We start from the raw sequence: 19,880 nt of genomic DNA on the forward strand, positions 1-19,880 counted from the left end.
GGGTATCGTTTAGGTTTTATCCGATACCGGTGCCAAACCGGTACTTTTGAAACGGTGCCGGTGCTTAAAGAATGGAGAACACAAAATTGGTCCAAAAACTTCTCATGTTCAGCTGTTTTTTGTAAAAAGATAACAATGTTAGCCTTTTCTGCAGCTATGGGGCATATATGGTATCACTCTTGGCTGGAAGCAGTGCTTAAACAATGGAAAAAACACTAACTTTGTCCTAAACCTCTCATGTTCAGCTGTTTTCCACTTTTTCTTTGGTCATTTTAGCCTTTTTAGCCAGGGTGAAGGGAGTATCTGCCATCAAACAAGAAGACAGCCGCATGTAGCTATGATGATGTTTGCTAGTTCACCTTACATGCATTAATGTAATAACGTGGTTAGCCTACTCAACGTAAATTAGCAACTCACGCAGAGAAGAACGGCTGCTGCCGCCATCAAATACGGCGCATTTCTGGGCTTTTAAAAAAACGCTATGCGTCGCCAGGTGTTTCATCAGTTTCGAGGTGTTACCTCCTTTGACAGTATCACAGTATCAGCTTAAAGCACTTGTTGCTGCTGAGTTTGCATCTTTTGCTGTGAAGTACAGCCAGACTTTGACCGCTTCGCCTTGGGCATTTTTAATCTGTAGCTCTGCTCTAAAAGAATGTACGTACCTGGCCCCGCCTACTATCCTCGGAAACGTAAAATGATTGGCTAGAAGTGTATCACAGCTCAGGAAAATAAAGCACCAAAATGTGCGCTGCTTTTCGGTCTGGTTACTACCGTTTATGTCAGAACCGATGCCATGACACCGGTACCCATCCCTACTCATTCCTGCTCGGGTGTCGGGGGTCGGGGTTAACGCCTCCACGTAGCCGGAGAACCTGCAGCTGTTACATCAGCTGAGTTTACTGTACAAATAAATCAATCAGCTGATTTTCAGCGAGCACTGAGACGTGATGCTGACGCTAAACGGAGCACAGACTGACGACAAACAGACGCGTCAATGTTTCAGCGTAAAGGCCGACATTTTTGTTTATTCCAGCTTCCAAACAGTTCATCTCAAACATTTTACAGTTTTGGTTTTTTAGTAACAGGCGTCACAAAGTCCACAAACCTGAAGCATCCACGTTTCAAACGTCTCAGCGGGAGTTCAGGCCATGCCTCCGTACTGAGTGTCACAGTGGGGCGTGTCCTCTAACGAGCCACACAGGAAAATAATAATAAGCCATAAAAACCTCGTCAGTGGTCGAACTGAGCAAACCGGTGTTCAGCGGCTGTTTAGTCCGAAGTTCAGGAAACTCGATTCCACGACTGAAACCTTCCGCCGCTCGTTTATGATCGACCTCGGTTCTGATCCAGACCTCGGACTTGTGCTGACGGGCGCGTAAAGAAAAGAAGAATTAAAGAGCGGCGAAGTCCAGGATGCACAAACTGAGGAACTGAAACACGGGAGGGAGGCGGGGACGAGTCCTCGCTCGGTCGGGTTTAGCCCTCGTCCAGAGTCACAGTGTTCACACCGAGACCTCTTCATCATCGTCCTGCTCATCGGCCGAGCTGCAGCCGGATCAGCGCCATGATTAAAGCGTTCATCATCCCGACGTGCCCGCTGCGCTCAGGCCGAACACGTGCCCGTATCACGCCGGATCAGACCCGTCGGGCTGAGCTTCGTTTCCCCTCAGACTGAAACATGTTCTTCAACAACGCCAGCGCACGACCTGCTGTGACTCTGAGCCGCATCACAGAGAACAAAAGGCTGAAATCAAAGAGTCACAATGAACGTTTTAAATCAAACGTATTAATGTTTACATGTGTCGAGTTTGCACGAAGGACCGGAAACTGTCGCACAAAGTTAAACACAGGCAGGGAAACATGGACGCAGCTGCAGGGTCACAGTCAGGAAACACCTTCACCTGCATTCTACCTGAACGCCACCAGAGGGCGACAAATACTTCCAGTCCTACAGAAGTCTGAGGAACCAATGACCTCTGACCTCTGCTCATTTTGGGTCATACTGAATAAATCATCAAGCCTGTAAATTTTGGTCACACCAGGTTTGACAGCAGCCCCGCCCGTGAAACACGGCGTCCCCGCCTCGCTTCTGTTCCTCGGTGACATCGATCTGTAGCAGACAAACAGCCCGGAGCACCTTGAGCATGCTGACAGAAGGGAAAGCGTGAAACGGGCACGTCTGTAACGTGTTCCTCGCAGGAAGTTCAAGCTTCACGTCGCCTTTCACAGGAAAACCTTTATCGGCGCGTCAGCCTGAACAACAAGCTTCATCCAGACGCTGATCTGTGTCAGAGGAGGGAAATGAGGAGAGGCGGGGAGGGGGGCGTGTAAACGATGTCGGGGGGCGGGTCACCGTCTCTGCTGGCTGTAGACGGGGAAGGCCAGCGTGACGTTGAGCGAGTCGTTGTGCTGGACCAGCGACGTGTGCTGGTAGTGCAGCACCAGCTCCTTCAGCGAGCCGTACAGGTTGTAGGGCTCGGCGAAGCCGTAGCCGGTGCTCGTCTTGTTGATGACGCAGTGCTTCACCTCGCCATCCACCCTGTGGGGGAGAAAGAGAGGTGAGGCTGATGTGCAGCAAACGGGTGAAGAAGAGGAGCAGGAGGAAGATGGAGTGTTGCTTACACCACGGAGCAGGCGTAGCAGCCCGGCTTGCTGCTGTCCCGCACCAGGAAGGTGCCGTCCCTCTTCCCTCGCAGCAGAGACTCCGCCTGGCTGCGGTTGATGTTTCCGAGGCGCCACAGACGCTCGTCGTGATGAGGAAGGTCCTCCTCATCCTCCACCATGCTGTACTCGCTGAGAGGGCGGAGACAGAGGACTGTGAGGAAGCTGCTTTACTCGAGTACTTCTACTTTCTGCTCAGGCTGAGAGCTGCCTGCACTGTGTGGGCTGGTGCCCCCTTGTGTGACCTTTGACCTTTCAGGTAAATTTAACGAGGTTTCTGTGGCTACACAGCGTGACCTGCCATCATCGTTTTACAGTCACACTGAATGCTAAAGGCTGGACTTATTTGTGACTCCTCCTCCTTTGGGTGGAGCAGCTGACGGAGGCTTTGGGCACTAAAACAAACAGTTTGAGCCGCTGGTGCGGTCGGTACTTACTCCTCTGTGGTCTCGTTCTTCAGGCCGAGCCACTCGTTCAGCCTCCTCTGCCGAACGCCTTTCTGAGTCAGCCACCTGTGAACGCACACACAGTTATTAGTCTATCACACCGGGCGTCACAGTGCTGCGCTCTGGGCGTCACCTACATCAGGTACTGGTCCCTGGTCTTGCGGAGCTGGATCAGGTCCGGTTTGATGCTGTTCATCTTCTTGTCGATCTCTCGGTAGTCGGCCGCCTGCTTCTTCAGGTCCACCTCCAGGTGGCGCTTGCTGTCCACGATCTCGCTGATGCGGGACTTGAGCTTGTCGTAGTTCTCCATGATCCTGCGGAGACACAGCGGGAGTTCACTGTCACGTGACAAACACGCCGCTGCACGGCGAGCGCGCAGACTCGTCGTCTGGATATAAAAACATTCAGATCAAACTGAGCTGAAGCTCATTTCTGACTCCAAACTTCGTTTACCAGCAGGTGGCTTTCCCCCTGCAGTCTCTGCTGCCATGGCAACCGGCTTCCTTTTAGTGTGTGTAGATGTGCTTTCCCCTCAACGAGCTCCGTCACAGTTGCCATGGTAGCGGCTTACCTCTGGATCTCCTTGTCGTTTCCCTCCCGGCGAAACTTCTCGATGTACTCTTTGCTGAAGCGCTCCTGAGTCTGACACTGCTCCTCGAAGATCTTTATGGTCTCATTGAACGCCTCGATGGCCGTCCTCTTCATCTGGATCTCCTGATGATGATGAGGAGGAATGTTTTATTTACCATAATTTAAATGTAATCATTTTAATTAACTGTAGTCTCTCAGTCCTCTTCTACTCCAGTACTCAGAGTTCCCCGTTAACACCCTTAAATGATCGAGCACTAAAAGTAAAGAATCAGCTCTTTCTTAAAAACCCTGTAAGTATCCTGATCATCACTGTTTGTAGTTCTGTTTGACAAATCTGTAGTTTTATTAGAGAACTTCCTCCGAGCGTACCTGCGACGTTCTGGTGTACTCCTCGTACAGCCTGTCGTACTCTCGGTTCTTCTCCTGGTACTGCAGGTGATACTCGTGCAGCTTCTTCCCCACCGCCTCGATGCTGTCCTCCTTCACCACCTGATCCTGAACGACAACAACGCAGCGGTCAGACGCCGTCGTTAACCAGACGCAGACTCTCGGAGAGCGCGACCCACCTGCTGGTGCTTGGAGACCGGGTAGAGCAGCTTGACGTCCAGTTTGGGGTTGTACTGGGCCAGAGACTCGTGTCTGTAATGGTTGATCAGCTCCACCACCGAGCTGAAGGTCAGGGGGTCGGAGAAGCCGTACTTCCCCTCCCGATGGAAGATCTTTATCAGCTTGTTGTTGCCTCCTTTCCTGCAGGTGACGAGAGAACGGAGAGCTGGTCAACTCAGAGCCCGCGGCATCGTCCAGACACAAAGCAGACAGTCGTGCTGTGGACGTTTACTGCACAAACAAGACTGTAACTGTGCAAACCACGAAATCTGTAAATCGGCTGGAAGGCGTAGAGCCTTGGCCCCTGGTGGACAGTGAGGGCGCTGCAGGTGAGCAGCCACAGCTCACGTAGAGTAAATTATTTTTAGAGGATTTTAAAAATGTGAATTAACGAGTATAAAGTTGTTTAACTTTGTATGAATGTTTTATTCTTACAAGATTAGCAAAGGTTTCATCCTGTTCCACATTCTATTCAACTGTTAATGTCGACTTTCAGCTGAACGTTTCTCTCAGCTTTATTTGAGCCTCGTATCCACGAGTTTTGGCTCTTCCACCCGTCACACCTGTAGATCATTCAGTCTTTACATTTAAACATTATTTAAACGCTTCATTTCTGCTCACTGGATTTTAAACCTGTGTTTGAAAAGCCGGTGATGCACTGAGAGCTTTACCTCAGAGTCAGAGTGTAATCTCCGTGCATCTTGGTGGAGGCGTCTCGGACCAGAAACGTACCGTCGGCCGTGTCCCTCAGCTTCTCGTTCACCTCCTCCCTAAAACGGCAAAAACAGACTCTGCATCACTCAGTACATCCTGCATGTCCTCCCACGGTGTGTGTGTGTGTTACCTGGAAATGTCTCCCCAGTACCACTCGGCGTCCTGCAGAACCATGCTGTTGTTGAAACTGGTGGAAGGAGCCGGAGCCGAAGACTTCACAGGTTTAGGAGGTAAAGCTGAAACAGAGAGCGAGGAGGAGGAGTCACACCCGGAGACGGAGCAGTTGTCTTTTTGATGGATGAATAATCAGGCCCCATCTTATCTTAATGACCTTGTAGTACCATATCACCCTATTAGAGCACTTCGCTCTCGCTCTGCAGGCCTACTTGTTGTTCCTAGAGTATTTAAAAGTAGAATGGGAGGCAGAGCCTTCAGTTTTCAGACCCCTCTTCAGCCTGAAACTTTCCTTTTTGCTAAAGCATATAGTTAGGGCTGGACCAGGTGACCCTGGATCCTCCACTCCCTCATCCTGGTTTCTTTTAATAGTTTTCATCCTATCTGGTCTTTAAGTCTGACGTTATTAGCTGTGTCTGGGCCCAAAGTCAAATGAACACTGCGGCATCACTGAGAGTTACAAACTGTCTTTCATCTGTAATAAAATCATCAGCATTGCTGCTTTACCAGGTGTAACAATTGAGTTTAACATCCATGAAAACAGGATTTATGACATTTAACAGAGTTAGAAGTTAGCAGAAGGTTAGCTCGCTAGCTTCCACCTAAACATGATATAACATGTTCTGACTGAGAGACTTCTGAAAATTCAAACGTACAGCTCTGCTGTCACTTCCAACATAAATGCTGGAGGACGAACACTAACACTTTTCCACTCGATGAAAGTTAACGTGAAGGTTCCTGATGGTTAGAGACAAATGCAATCGATGGCAGGATGCTGTAAACGGACCAAACTTCAGTCAGGAGAACAGCTGAGATAATCCATCCACAGTACGAGGTTAGTCATTAATGTACTGCTGCTGGGCTGCAGTTACATCGTAAGGGTTTAAACACTGAGCTTTAAAACGATTAGCGGCAATAAAAACAGGGATCACTGACTGTTTTTAGGGGCTTTTTGAGATTAAATAGAACAAGATACAAAACATGTTAAAAACACAACAGCTTATTAAACGCAGAGTAGTTTGGGCCTGGAAGCAGGTTTCATCACGTCATCACTTAAAGAGCGGATTAAAGGAGTTCTTCCTTCCCACTGTCACCAAATGCTCCTGGGTGAGTTTCTCTCATGCTGCAGAGCAGCAGTGGGCAACTCCAGGCCTCGAGGGCCGCTGTCCTGCTGGTTTTAGCTCAATGATCTCACTTTGGGCCAACACACCTGAATCAAATGATGAGTTCATTACCAGCCTCTGGAGAACTTCAAGACATGTCGAGGAGGTGGTTTAGCCGTTTGACTCAGCTGTGCTGGATCTAAGAACTGCAGGACAGCGGCCCTCGAGGCCTGGAGTTATCTACCGCTGCTGTAGAGTCTGTACTACATGAAACACCGTGAGGTAAGTGCTGTTGGGAACCGGTGCTCTCCTCCTCACAGCGTCACCTGTTCTAAAGTCACACCACCAGGGGGCGCTAACAGGTGAGCATTTGAGTGAACAGAAAGTATTTAAACCTTTGTTAAAACAAACATCCTGCGACTTGATTTATAGGCGCTCACTGACTCTGACGTTCACCCTGATGTCAAAGGTATCTGCAGTCATGTGACACATCAGTGACTGATGAGGGGAGGGGGGAGGGATCACTTTGTTGTGCAGACTATATCGAAGAAACCACAACTAACCAGCAGTGTGACCCACAGAAAGAACAGTGGGACTGTGTGAGCGCGTGCGCTGGCGGGGCTTTTAAAGCTCCACGCCAGATTTAGGGACGCGTCTTCATCTGACAGCACAACCAACAGAAACCTCAGCGACGTGCCGGCAGCACGGAGGAGCCTCCTCACTGAGAACAGGCGCTGCACAAACACCTGTGCACCTGCTCCACACGTCACCGGCTGCAGCAAAGTGAGCTCCGTCTGACACCATGTTTAAATCAGGCAGCAACAGGGCGGAGTCTAAAGGGGGGCTCGGGGGGTACCAGACCACAACTGTTTCAAGGCTTTAGTAACTTTATTTTCAAGATTCACATAAATATGAACAAAATGTTTATTAAATTGTCTTAATAACTGAAAATTATTCTTAACATTGATTAAGTATTTATATTAACTATTAATTATTAACACCAGCAGGAAACGTTGCATCACAGCAGAGAGTAAAACTCTGAGAATGTCGATGTTCTTCAACACGCGCACACACACACACCTGTCAGAAATCCTTTCTTATCCAAATACTCGATTATTCGACTGAATACTCGAGTACTAAAATAACGGAGCATATTAGGACCGAGCTGTAGAGAAAGAGCGCCATTTCGTTTGTTAAAGAGGAAGTGAAACTGAGCTTTTGGTCACTCACAAATAAAAGTGACAGCACGCTGCGTTCAGCCCATCCGGCCTGAAAACAGCAGCCTCCAAATCGACTGTCTGCTTCACCAAAATAAAGTTTAACACGTTTCATGTTTCTCTGAGGAACACCTCGCCCTCTGACTGAAGCTTCACTTTCTGCTCAACTGAACAGCAAGTGAGTCTGAGCTTTTAGAGGAGGCGCACGGGGAGGAGGCGCACGGGGAGGAGGCGCACGCCATTGATAACAAGTGAAAACCAGAGCTTTGCAGCACAAAACACCTGAAACTAAACTAAGCGTCGGAGCAGTTTCTCGGAGCTCGCTGCGTCTCGTGGCCATTTTTAGGTCTGAACTTTGAGCTCAGATCAGGTTTGACACCATTTTTCTTTCTCACGCGTGGCAGGAAATCGCTTCAGACGCATCTGTGCTTCGGGAAACACTCCGACACTCGCTCTGGTGAAATCACCACGAGATGAAGATGTGCCGACTCCTGAAGCACACAGCGACGTCACATTTTTAACCTCGACTCCATCGCACATCTGCATTCACACGTGCACCGCCGGGTTGAGCCTGATCATGGTGACTTGGGTGGGATGACGAGAACATCAGGAATAACATGGAAACACATTTTGAGGCTTCACAGCAAACAAACTTCCAGCTCCTGATGCAGATGTTTAACCCGACACAGATGTTTAACCCGACACAGGTTTAGTCTCGCCGCTGCGGCCATCTGATCAGGCGCTGCTCCCTCCAGGTGGGGGTTTGACTCCTACCTGGGCTCTGCATGTTGATGTAGCAGAGGATCTTGTCTCGTCCCCTCAGCGCCTCGGCCCTGCCTCCCTCCTCTCGCTCCATGTCGGCCCCTAAACCGTCACCTGTCGAGTCCTCAGAAACGAACGGACGCCCGGCTCTCATGTCCCGCTGCTTTCAGCCCGTTCGGCCGCCAAAAATCTGACGTCATCTCAGCTACATCTTCATTTTCGGTCACCTCGCTCGACTCGGGCCTGCTGGACGTGGCTTCGCTCTGCACCTGCAGCTCTGCTCCGCCTCCACGGCCTCAAAACCTCCTTTTTTATTTTTCCAGCTCGCCGTCCGCGGCTCGGAGACGTTTCCAAACGACGCAACTTTCTCCCATCCGTCTCTCTCTCCCTCTCTCTCGCAGTCTCGGTTCAAAGCTCAGGAGAGCAGCTTGGAGATGTGTGACATCACCGATGGCTCCAGCCAATCCTGTGATGGCAGTGATATCACCAAGGCAACACCCCCCTCCTCCCTCCCCTCTTCGTCTGCTGCATCTCTCACTCTGTGGACGGGTGATGTCATCGTTTCAGCTGCTGACCGGCTGACTCAGAGCCGAGCAGAGTGGATGGATGAGTCGATGGATGAGTGACTAACGCAGTCAGAGCTGCTCGTTGACCCACTTAACTGACCCAGAGACAAACGCCAGCGAGCATGTGTGCTTTTTTTAAATCAGCTGATTCAGGCTTTAAATATTCCCTCCCGTCACATCTGAGAGGTTTGATCTGCTGAAACCTTCCATTTCTCTCCAAATCCATCTTTGCTCTGTTACCCACAGCACCCGATGCTTCAGCCAATCATCATCCTGAAATAACAAAACAAAGAAAAAAAAACTCCTTCCTTCCTTAATGGGACAGGAATGAGCTGCAGAATTCCTGAACCCCCAAAATGGCAAATGTATGACAGAAATCCTGCCGAAGAGCCAATCATCTGCTTTCTAACAGCCAATCACGTGTGCCGGTGCACACATGAGGACCAATGTTAACAACAGCTGCCAAAAACGATCCAGAGGAGTGAGGCCGTAATTACACCGTGACACATGATAAAGTAAGCATGAAATAATAATAATAACAATAATAAAGACAGAACAGACGTTCGGTGCTCTGGGTCATCCTCGCTGTGAAAAACATGAAACAGGAAGTTCTGGAACCACCCGTGAGCTGCGCTGCTTTCATCACGAGCATCATTTCAACCGTTTCCACCGTCTGCTGAACAAAAGTACCAGACTGTACCTCAGCACAGGCTGATCACTTCCTGTCACATCTTAACCCAAAGGCCTCACAGATGTTGCCAAAGTAACCGCGAGCTTAAACGGCGCCTGATTCTTCTGTACGACGTGTAAAATGTAAAAACAAACCTGTCGTTCGACAGTGTGAGGACGGCGCTCAGGCCTCATAACGCTCTAAACACTCTTGGATCTGCGTGATGTCAGAGAGGATGGATAAGCCCCACCTACTTCATGTTCACGAGGAGCAGCCAATCGGGAGAAAGGCATCCCTGATCATCTTAAAGGAGGAGGAGCCAAAACAACTTGAGTGTAAGAGAAAGGAGGAGGAGCCAAAACAACTTGAGTGTAAGAGAAAGGAGGATAATTTTTGGACTTCAGCAGAGTCCGAGAATAAAACTGTGGAGCTGGAAATGAGCCACAGTGGTCAGGCTGAGAGCTTCAGTACTTCCCTGAGTGAAACCAAAGCCTCGTGCAGTCTTTACCAATAAACCCCGTCATCAAATCTTTGTTGCTGCACTTTTTCAGACTCATCTTTCCACCGCCGTCTCATCTGAACCGTTCGATTGAGCAACAGCTGTGCGTGACAAACTAAACGTGACGGCTGAGAGCAACCATACGGGAGTTTCACACACATGCACATCAACGCTCAGCCACTCGAACACAGGCAGGTGTGTTACCTGGTGCGGCCTGGTTCATGTTGAGCTCGCTGGTTATCAGAACCTCCAGGACCTGAACCAGAGGATCCAGACCCGACTCAGACCTGAACACAGAGACAACATCATCAGTGCCGTTAACAAAATGGGTCAAAGGTTTTCTCTGCTTCATCTTATTAATCATCACACTTCCTGTGAGTGTGGCCTCAAATATGTGCATGTGCCAGGACCTGCGAGCAGCTCACGTCCTTCCTGCCATCAGTGACTCCCTGAACCAGAGCAGCGTGACCCATCGAAGCTAAGCTTCAGGCATCGGGGTTTGCAAGCCAGACAACACGACAACCTTACCTCTCCATGTTAGCTGCTCTTACGAGTCATAAAATGTGTTATGAAACATTCCTTCAACTTAGTATGGAAAAGAAAATAAAGTCTGTATAAATAACCCGTCACGTGTGTGTGTGTGTGTGTGTTAATAACCCGTCACGTGTGTGTGTTAATAACCCGTCACGTGTGTGTGTGTGTGTTAATAACCCGTCACGTGTGTGTGTGTGTATAAATAACCCGTCACGTGTGTGTGTGTGTATAAATAACCCGTCACGTGTGTGTGTGTGTGTGTTAATAACCCGTCACGTGTGTGTGTGTGTGTGTTAATAACCCGTCACGTGTGTGTGTGTGTGTGTTAATAACCCGTCACGTGTGTGTGTGTGTGTGTTAATAACCCGTCACGTGTGTGTGTGTGTGTGTGTGTTAATAACCCGTCACGTGTGTGTGTGTGTGTGTGTGTTAATAACCCGTCACGTGTGTGTGTGTGTGTGTGTTAATAACCCGTCACGTGTGTGTGTGTGTGTGTGTTAATAACCCGTCACGTGTGTGTGTGTGTGTGTGTTAATAACCCGTCACGTGTGTGTGTGTGTGTGTGTGTGTGTTAATAACCCGTCACGTGTGTGTGTGTGTGTGTGTGTGTGTTAATAACCCGTCACGTGTGTGTGTGTGTGTTAATAACCCGTCACGTGTGTGTGTGTGTAAATAACCCGTCACGTGTGTGTGTGTGTGTTAATAACCCGTCACGTGTGTGTGTGTGTGTTAATAACCCGTCACGTGTGTGTGTGTGTGTTAATAACCCGTCACGTGTGTGTGTGTGTGTTAATAACCCGTCACGTGTGTGTGTGTGTGTTAATAACCCGTCACGTGTGTGTGTGTGTTAATAACCCGTCACGTGTGTGTGTGTGTGTGTTAATAACCCGTCACGTGTGTGTGTGTGTGTTAATAACCCGTCACGTGTGTGTGTGTGTGTAAATAACCCGTCACGTGTGTGTGTGTGTGTTAATAACCCGTCACGTGTGTGTGTGTGTGTTAATAACCCGTCACGTGTGTGTGTGTGTGTGTTAATAACCCGTCACGTGTGTGTGTGTGTGTTAATAACCCGTCACGTGTGTGTGTGTGTGTTAATAACCCGTCACGTGTGTGTGTGTGTAAATAACCCGTCACGTGTGTGTGTGTGTGTTAATAACCCGTCACGTGTGTGTGTGTGTGTTAATAACCCGTCACGTGTGTGTGTGTGTGTTAATAACCCGTCACGTGTGTGTGTGTGTGTTAATAACCCGTCACGTGTGTGTGTGTGTGTTAATAACCCGTCACGTGTGTGTGTGTGTTAATAACCCGTCACGTGTGTGTGTGTGTGTGTTAATAACCCGTCACGTGTGTGTGTGTGTGTTAATAACCCGTCACGTGTGTGTGTGTGTGTTAATAACCCGTCACGTGTGTGTGTGTGTGTGTTAATAACCCGTCATGTGTGTATTAACAGCTGTAGATCACTGACCCGGCTGTCTGTCTGAACAGCAGCGGGCTGAAGCTCTCGGCGAGGTTTCGGGGGCTCAGCTGGTTCCTGGAGCCGTGCAGGCACAGTCGGGCCAGGTGTCTAACCACGCTGAGCAAGGTCAGCCCATACTGGGCGGGGCAAGTTGGCGAGCTGGCCACGCTCCGCAGCAACTGGGCGCACTCCTCTAGGTCTCTGACCTCTGAAAGCAGGAACAGGAAACAGGACAGAAGTGTGAACAAACTACCAGATGCGGTGTGAAAGAGGGAGACGGGGGCGGGATCGTGGGGCTTCTTCTGACCTTGAACGGCGTGGATCATGTCGGCCTGCAGCGAGGCTGGCAGGACGGGACCGGGGAGATCCTGCAGGAACCGCACCACCCCGTCACACAGGGACGGGGCCTCCAGCTGCTCCAGGTCTGAAAACAAACACATCAGTTTAAGCAGAGATTTCACGATGCAGTCGTTCTGTAATTCACAGGTGAAAACACGCCCTCCTCACCTGCGTCTGCGAGCTGCTGCGTGTCCACTCCGCCGCCGCTGAGGCTGCGATACAGGCCGGGGCTGTCCAAACCTGCAGCAACACACGCATGTTACAAACACCAGCTGAAGACTTCGTCAGATCAATATTTCAAACTTCACACTCAGTTTGCTTTATGTTCAACCTGACATGAGGAACATAGTTTAGAGAGAACTATTATGAGCTCCTAAACTGAAGCTGGATCTAATGAAGTGTCCACAAATGCATTTCTGAGAACTCTGCAGAACTGTGAACAAGTTCCTACAGACTGAAAGTCACGAAGCTTCAAATGTTCAGTTTAAATGCTGGAAAACACCAACGCAGTGACATCAGAGTGAAGGAAGAAAAGGTCAGAATAAAGCTGTGAATGCATCTGAAGGGTTAGTGTGCCGTTTGCAGATGTAGGCGTCTCGAAGCTTCAGAAGAACAACAAAGATAAACTTTGAAACCAGACACAGAGACGGGAACTGGTTGGAAATCCACGTCAGTGTGTTCGGTACCTTTGGTCTCTATGGCCTCCATCAGTCTGCTGAGGAGGGGCGGGGCCGTGTCCGGGGGTCCGAACTGCTCGGGGAGGTCCGGCAGCACGAGACCTGAAGAAGAACAAACAGCACACGCAAGATTTCAACTCAAAAGTCAAAGTAATAAGATTCATAACGAGACATTGATCTCCCTCCCTTAACCTTTATGATGTCATAAAGTATACAAGTAAACCGGGGGGGGGGGGGGGGGGACTAAAATTATGGAGGAGGAAATGAGAGCATATAACAGCTTTTACTTTGAAAGGATGTAGGCAACAGGAAGCTGAGTGAGCAAAACAGTTCTGTGAAACACGCAGGTAACAACAATAATCAGGATTCTGCTGCCAGCAGCTTTAACCACAGCGCGCACAAACACACACACACACAGCGCGCGCACACACACTTCCTGTGCTCTGTGAGGCGGGTGGCAGCAGATCTGTTCACTCAGCAACCGCAGCCCTGACTCAACCCGAGCTGTGTGTGTGTGTCTGTTAGTGTGTGTGTGTGCGTGTCTGTTAGTGTGTGTGTGTCTGTTAGTGTGTGTGTGTCTGTTAGTGTGTGTGCGTGTCTGTTAGTGTGCGTGCGTGTCTGTTAGTGTGCGTGTGTGTGTGTGTGTGTGTGTGTGCGTGTGTGTCTCTCTGAGGAGTGTATCAGGACGTGAGCGTCTCTAATCTGCTCGAGTCTTCTCAGGCTCTAGCTTGCAGGTGCAGGGTCGTCACACACACAGGTGTGTGCTGTTGCTCTGTTGAGGAAGCAGCTGAAGGAACCTGAATCACTGAGCGAGCGATCGGGCTGAAACCTTTCAGTTTCTTCAGGGCAGAGCGACAAAAACAAGTTTCAGTGTCGGTTTACAGATTTCACGGCTCCCTCTTTCAGGCTTTCGGCTGGTCCCAGATCAGAATCTGTTCTGGCTCCATGTGACGGCGAGCATCACGTCTACCTCTAACTGAAGGTTTAAGGAAGCTAACGTGTTCCGTGACTGTGGCGTTTGGATGTTGTGCAGAGTGGTTGCTGTGGTAACAGCTGACAGGGATCAGGCTGTTTCAGATTCTTAGTTGTTGAGTTTGCAGTTGTGAGATCACGAAGCTGGGATCGGAGCACTGCACCCGCAGGAGGCGACGCCTGTGTGACGCTTCCCTGCCGACCTCCTCGACCCGCCCGAGGAAACAATATAAACAAGAAATAGCAATAATTTACATTTTTATTTACTCGCTTTATTATTTACTGTCTTCATTCTCTTGCCGTCTTCCCGTGCATCGTTTTAATCAGATCTGCTGCACAGCTGATCGTCTCTGAATCTGCATTTTTACACCAGCTTTTCTTCTTCTTCTATAAAATCAGCAGAAAACACATGATGTGTTTGTTTTAGCAGCCTGATGTTTCTCATCTACATCGCTGTGCTCACTGGTTCATAAACTGGGGAACTGGTTTCTGCTGCTGTGCTGGGATGTTGGGACGGCTGACACTCGAGCTCAGTCTGCTTTTAAAACATAAGCACTTCCTCTCAGAGCGCTTTTATACAACCCTGTGTGACACCAGGAGGACGGCTCCACATCGTGTCATGCAGGCACGTCGGCCTCTTTATTTGGCCTGACGTATATGACAAAATTCAATAACATGTTTAAAAAATGGAAAAGGGTGGAGTGCCCACTCCGGGTCGGGGATGAGTTCCTGCCCCAAGTGGAGGAGTTCAAGTATCTCGGGGTCTTGTTCGCGAGTGATGGGAGAAGGGAGCCGGAGATCGACAGACGGATTGGGGCTGCAGCTGCAGTAATGCGGACGCTGCACCGGTCCGTCGTGGTGAAGAGGGAGCTGAGTGTAAAAGCGAAGCTCTCAATTTACCGGTCGATCTACGTCCCTACCCTCACCTATGGCCACGAGCTGTGGGTAGTGACCGAAAGAACGAGATCGCGGATACAAGCGGCAGAAATGAGCTTCCTCCGAAGGGTGGCTGGCCTCTCCCTTAGAGATAGGGTGAGAGGTTCGGCCATCCGGGAGGGGCTCAGAGTAGAGCCGCTGCTGCTCCACATCGAAAGGAGCCAGCTGAGGTGGTTCGGGCATCTGACAAGGATGCCCCCTGGGCGCCTCCTGGGTGAGGTGTTCCAGGCATGTCCCACCGGGAGGAGGCCCCGGGGCAGACCCAGGACACGCTGGAGAGATTATATCTGTCGGCTGGCCTGGGAGCGCCTTGGTATTCCCCCGGATAAGCTGGAGGAGGTGGCTGGGGAGAGGGAGGTCTGGGCCTCTTTGCTTAGGCTGCTGCCCCCGCGACCCGGCCTCGGATAAAGTGGATGAAGATGGATGATGTTTAAAAAACACGTTTAACAGTTTCAAAAAAACAAAAAACAACTCTAGAAGCAAACGAGCTGGTTTGAAGCAAACTAGTCACACAGTTGAACCAAAGTGGAGTCGAAACCTGTAATCTACGACTTCTGTTTGCAGCTTCGTCACTCGTATCAAACACCAGACAAGTCCTGTGTGAACGACTACATGACAGATAATTAGGATGGTCCATGGTTGCTGTTCAGGTTTTAAAAGTTGGACAAGTTTCAGCAGGATTGGACGTGGGTAACAAACTACAAGCATCTGAGCGACTTTACTCACCCTCTGACTCCGAGTCGGCCCTCACCGACGCTGCAGATGGGGGCCTGGGTGGGCGGGGCTTCGGGGTGGGTGGAGACATCCGCTTCCTGCCGACAAACTCCACATACGTTCCCGGGAAGTCGCCTTTTTCCTGTCGTACACGAATCGAAGATCGCAGATGTGAGAATCATATAAAGTCAGTAACGATCATTTTTTGGAGGCTAGTTTGGGTCACACAGCAGAAACGCTACGAGCGTTCCCGTTAATCCCACCATCATTCTAACAGACTGGACCGAACGTGAAGGTCAGAAAACCTGAGCTCCTCGCTCTGACCCCACACCGAGGGGCTCCTCGGTGTGGGGTCAGAGCGAGGAGGATGTGGGATGCAGAGCTGTTTGTGGAGTTTCGTGATGACGGAGCCGTGCAGCTACGCCGCTCCTCCACTTTTACTTCAGCTTCGTTTTCTCTTTGCATCACCGAAAAGAAGCCGAGAGGAAACGCAAGTAAAATATCTCACTTTGACGAGTCAACACGGAGCATTTCCTCCATCACATGTGCTAATAGAGCGAGTGCTTCACTGACTGCAGGATTTATTGGAAGCGCTGCTGCAGGAGTTGTGACTGAACGAGCTGCACCAGGGTTCAGTCTGCACAGCAGCTTTTAAATGAACAAAGACGCCCAGACTGAGCTCTGCCTCACATCTCTGTGTGTTAGAGGTTATTAGCCTATCACAGAGCTTCCACTGCTGTAACCTTTGATGTCACCACATCAGCTCTTTCACAGAGACGGCCAGCAGAGCCAAAAAGACTCCAAAATAAAGACTAAGAACTTCTATTACTTTCTTCTGCTAAAAGAAGAGCTTCCTGTGACGGGAGAGGTTCGTGCGGTCTGAAAGCACTTCCTGTCTCTGCTGCGGCATCGTACCTGTGTGGTTTCGTTGAAACCAGGCAGCCAGCCGATTTCCGACGGCCGTTCTTCGGCTCCGTTGGTGCAGCCGAGCGCCAGCAGCGCCCCCTTAGTGACCAGCAGCACGTCCCCGACGTGCAGGTCGATGTCCTCCTCCCTCTCCTTCTTGTAGTCGTAGAGCGCTCGGTACTGAAAGCCCTCCGAGCTCATCCTGACTCAAGTATGGCTTCACGAAAACTAACAAAACAGCTCTGAGTGAAAAAATATGAACATAGGTTTGAGTCCGTGTCCTGAGGGGTCTAAAGAGGAGAATCCATGTGGACGCGCGTCTCCCCTGTCTCCATGTTGGTCCGCCACAGTCCTGTCATCCCTCCAGGCCGAGCCGCAGCCGCTCGATCAGCGCGTCCTCGCGGTTCATGAACAGCAGTCTCAGCAGAGGTAGCGGCCACATCTGTGGAGGCGACGGGTCACCTGAGAGACGAGAGGTCAAAGGTTACATATGAGTGTGAGGAACGCGATGCGGCAGAAGACGCTTTCATCATTTAACGAGCAAAAGCTCCAAAACAAAAATGCTTTTTCTACACAGTCTGTACCTAATAAACTGCTCCCCGAGCGTTTATTTAACCTTTAAAACGAGGAAGAACCAACTTCCTGTCAGTTTATTCGTTGGTTCTGCTGCAGTGCTGGGTTTCCCCCAGGAAGCAGCTCAGCCACCACAGCGAGCCGCTGTCATTCCCGCTGCCTCGGATCTCAGAGTCCGTCGGAAAACATCAGCACTTAAACACAAAGCTTCAGATCTTCATGAATATCCTCGTGTCTTCATGATGCTCTCCGTTAGTGCGCAGCCAGGAGAACTCACTGTGGGTTATTTTAATAACCAACCGTTTAAATCAGGGCTGTCAAACATGCAGAAACAGGACACACATGAAGTGACTTCCTGTCCTTTAAATGACTTCATATGAAGGCAACATGAACAGTGTTACAGACGTGTGAGGGATGTCAAACTAATGCGCACACGCATGTCTGCAGTTTGTTACACAGGAACACACTGACAGCAGCAGCGCTGCCACGTGTGCGCAGAGAGTGTGTGTCTGATGGTTCAATGAAAGGATTCAGTCAAGTTTGCAGTTTTGCTTTTCATACAATATTAGAAATTTAAAAAAAAACCAAAACTACATTTCCTGGAGTTTCCCTGTTTGGTTTGTACTGCTTGAACACTGAGCTGTGCTCACATGACACCACAGTGCGAGCAGCGGCTCACAGCTCGTTTACGTTATGATCTACACGGTTGTTTTTTGGGTGTTTTATTTAAAAATATAATTTATGTTTTTATGATGTAAATAATATAATATGCAAGTTATTCCAATCCTATTAATAAAAGAAAACGGTACAAAGACAATGAGACATTTTTAAGTTCTGTAACACGTTTCACCGAAGCTGTGAGCATCAGACGTGACTCCACGCCACGAGCCTCAGAAACCTCCGAGTGCTTCAGCGAGTCACGGCCGGCTGCAGTTTTGTGCTTAAACACAGACTCTCTCTGAAAAAGACGCCAGAGCAGGTCGAGCGTCACCTGCCTCCTCACACCGGCACCGCCTGATGGAGCAGATGGTTCAGCTTTAATGAGGCCTTCACCCAACCCCCACCCCGTCAGGGACGCTGGCTGTGAACTGAGTGCTGATGACCTGCAGCATCCATCACTTCCACCCAGACCTCAGACTTTGATTGGTCAGACTGGAGGACAGGTGCATCGGCTGCGGTCAGAGAAGGCGGCGCCATGCGTGAACACCATCATTAAGGCCATCACCAGACCATCAAAATAAAAGCTTTCAGATAAAAGCTGCTGCTGACAGCTCCTGTTATAACTCAGACACTCCAGGTCTTCATCAGGCGCCTCATCATCATCATCATCATCATCATCATCGCTATAATAAATTCTTTTTTTCGAGGATTTCACAACATTTCTCATTTCTGAAGAATGTGGATGTATAACAGTAAAAATGAGACAACATTGTTATTATGCAAACAAAGCCTCATTTTCCACAGTGGTTCACCTTTATATTTATTTATGAATCGCGTGACAAAAATCATCTGAGGAATACTATTATTATTATTATTATTATTATTATTATTATTATTATTGTTGTTGTTAAGCTGTAAATAACTGTAGCTTAAATCCAACCACAGAAATGAAACGTGTTTAGTTTTTGATCATTTAAATGTAAAAATCGCCTCCAGTTAATCCACAAACTGCGTTCTGTTCACAGACGTTTATAATGATCACGTGATTCGGAGCTGGAGAGCTCAAATTTTAATTTTGAACTTCGGAATTTGTGAAAAATATTTCTGGCATTAAATCCTAACATAAAACATGAAAATAAGAACTGAGAATAATAAACTGGGACAACAATGAGTTACACGCCTGTGGATGCTGCACAACACTTTAACAACATCAGCAGAATAAGTCCCTGCTGACGTTTAACAGTCAGACACTGAACCAATAATCAGAAACAGATTTGATGTCTTTAGTTTCCCGTGTGGCTGAAAAAGGCTCACTCCGAAAACACAAAGCCCGAAACTGAGGAGCTGGAATCTGAATTTCGCCAATTTCTCTTCAATCATTAATCGACCGATAAATTTTTTTTAAAAAAGTCGTTTAACGAATTTTAATTAGTTCAGGTTCAAGCGGACATGCGTTAAGATTTAATTTAAATAAACTGGAATTTCTGGATAAATTGACGTATAAATGAAAAAGCGACGACATTTAAAAATGCTAATAATTATAAAATACACACAATATACAAAAATACAAACATACACACCAAACAGAGAACATTTGTCGGGTTTTAAAGGTACTTTCGTCACTCAAAGAGCAGAAAAGGAAGAAAAACCCACTTTAAGGGGACTTTCCACCTCGCGGGGTTTATCCCACAGAGCCTAAAACCAAACACTTTGACTTTATTTTAGCCACATGAAATCTTAATCGATACAGAGTTTAAGTAAAGCTCCCAGAAGCTGTAAAACAGCATCAGGAGCAGCTTTCAGACGATGGATCCCCTCAGGAAACGGGAAACGACAATGCATGCCAGCGCTAGCTTAGCCACCTAGCTTCAGACGCTCAAACGTCTCACCTTTATTTCTTGATGTTTCACCAATAAAAGCCTCCAACAGCACGAGCAGCGGGCGCCATGACGAAGCAGTGAGGGCACACGACCTCCTGATGGAGTTCAAAGCTGAGACGTGCCGCTGTTTTATCGATTATTTCCCAGATGAAGACACTCGTGCTTCGTCCGTCTGTATTACAGCAGGGAGACAGGTGTCAAGTGCGCGTGACAGACAGAGGTTC

The 19,880-nt window shown here is 48.9% G+C and overlaps 1 protein-coding gene across 1 annotated transcript; it reads right to left on the minus strand.

Annotated features, from left to right (window-relative positions):
• Positions 1-993: 993 nt before the first annotated feature.
• LOC308404851 (phosphatidylinositol 3-kinase regulatory subunit alpha-like) lies at positions 994-19,864 on the minus strand. Its single transcript, XM_080895120.1, has 17 exons — positions 19,666-19,864; positions 16,553-17,005; positions 15,650-15,779; positions 13,025-13,117; positions 12,507-12,578; positions 12,307-12,423; positions 12,009-12,207; positions 10,214-10,296; positions 5,149-5,254; positions 4,976-5,074; positions 4,265-4,445; positions 4,068-4,193; positions 3,679-3,821; positions 3,245-3,421; positions 3,099-3,173; positions 2,623-2,793; positions 994-2,539 (listed from the first exon to the last, which is right to left on the minus strand). Exons 2-17 carry the CDS (start codon positions 16,742-16,744, stop codon positions 2,350-2,352), a joined length of 2,154 nt encoding a protein of 717 aa, XP_080751246.1. The 5' UTR covers positions 16,745-17,005; positions 19,666-19,864; the 3' UTR covers positions 994-2,349.
• Positions 19,865-19,880: the final 16 nt, after the last annotated feature.

Source organism: Rhamphochromis sp. 'chilingali' (genome assembly GCF_963969265.1).
Source record: "Rhamphochromis sp. 'chilingali' genome assembly, chromosome: 10".
NCBI lineage: Eukaryota > Metazoa > Chordata > Actinopteri > Cichliformes > Cichlidae > Rhamphochromis > Rhamphochromis sp. 'chilingali'.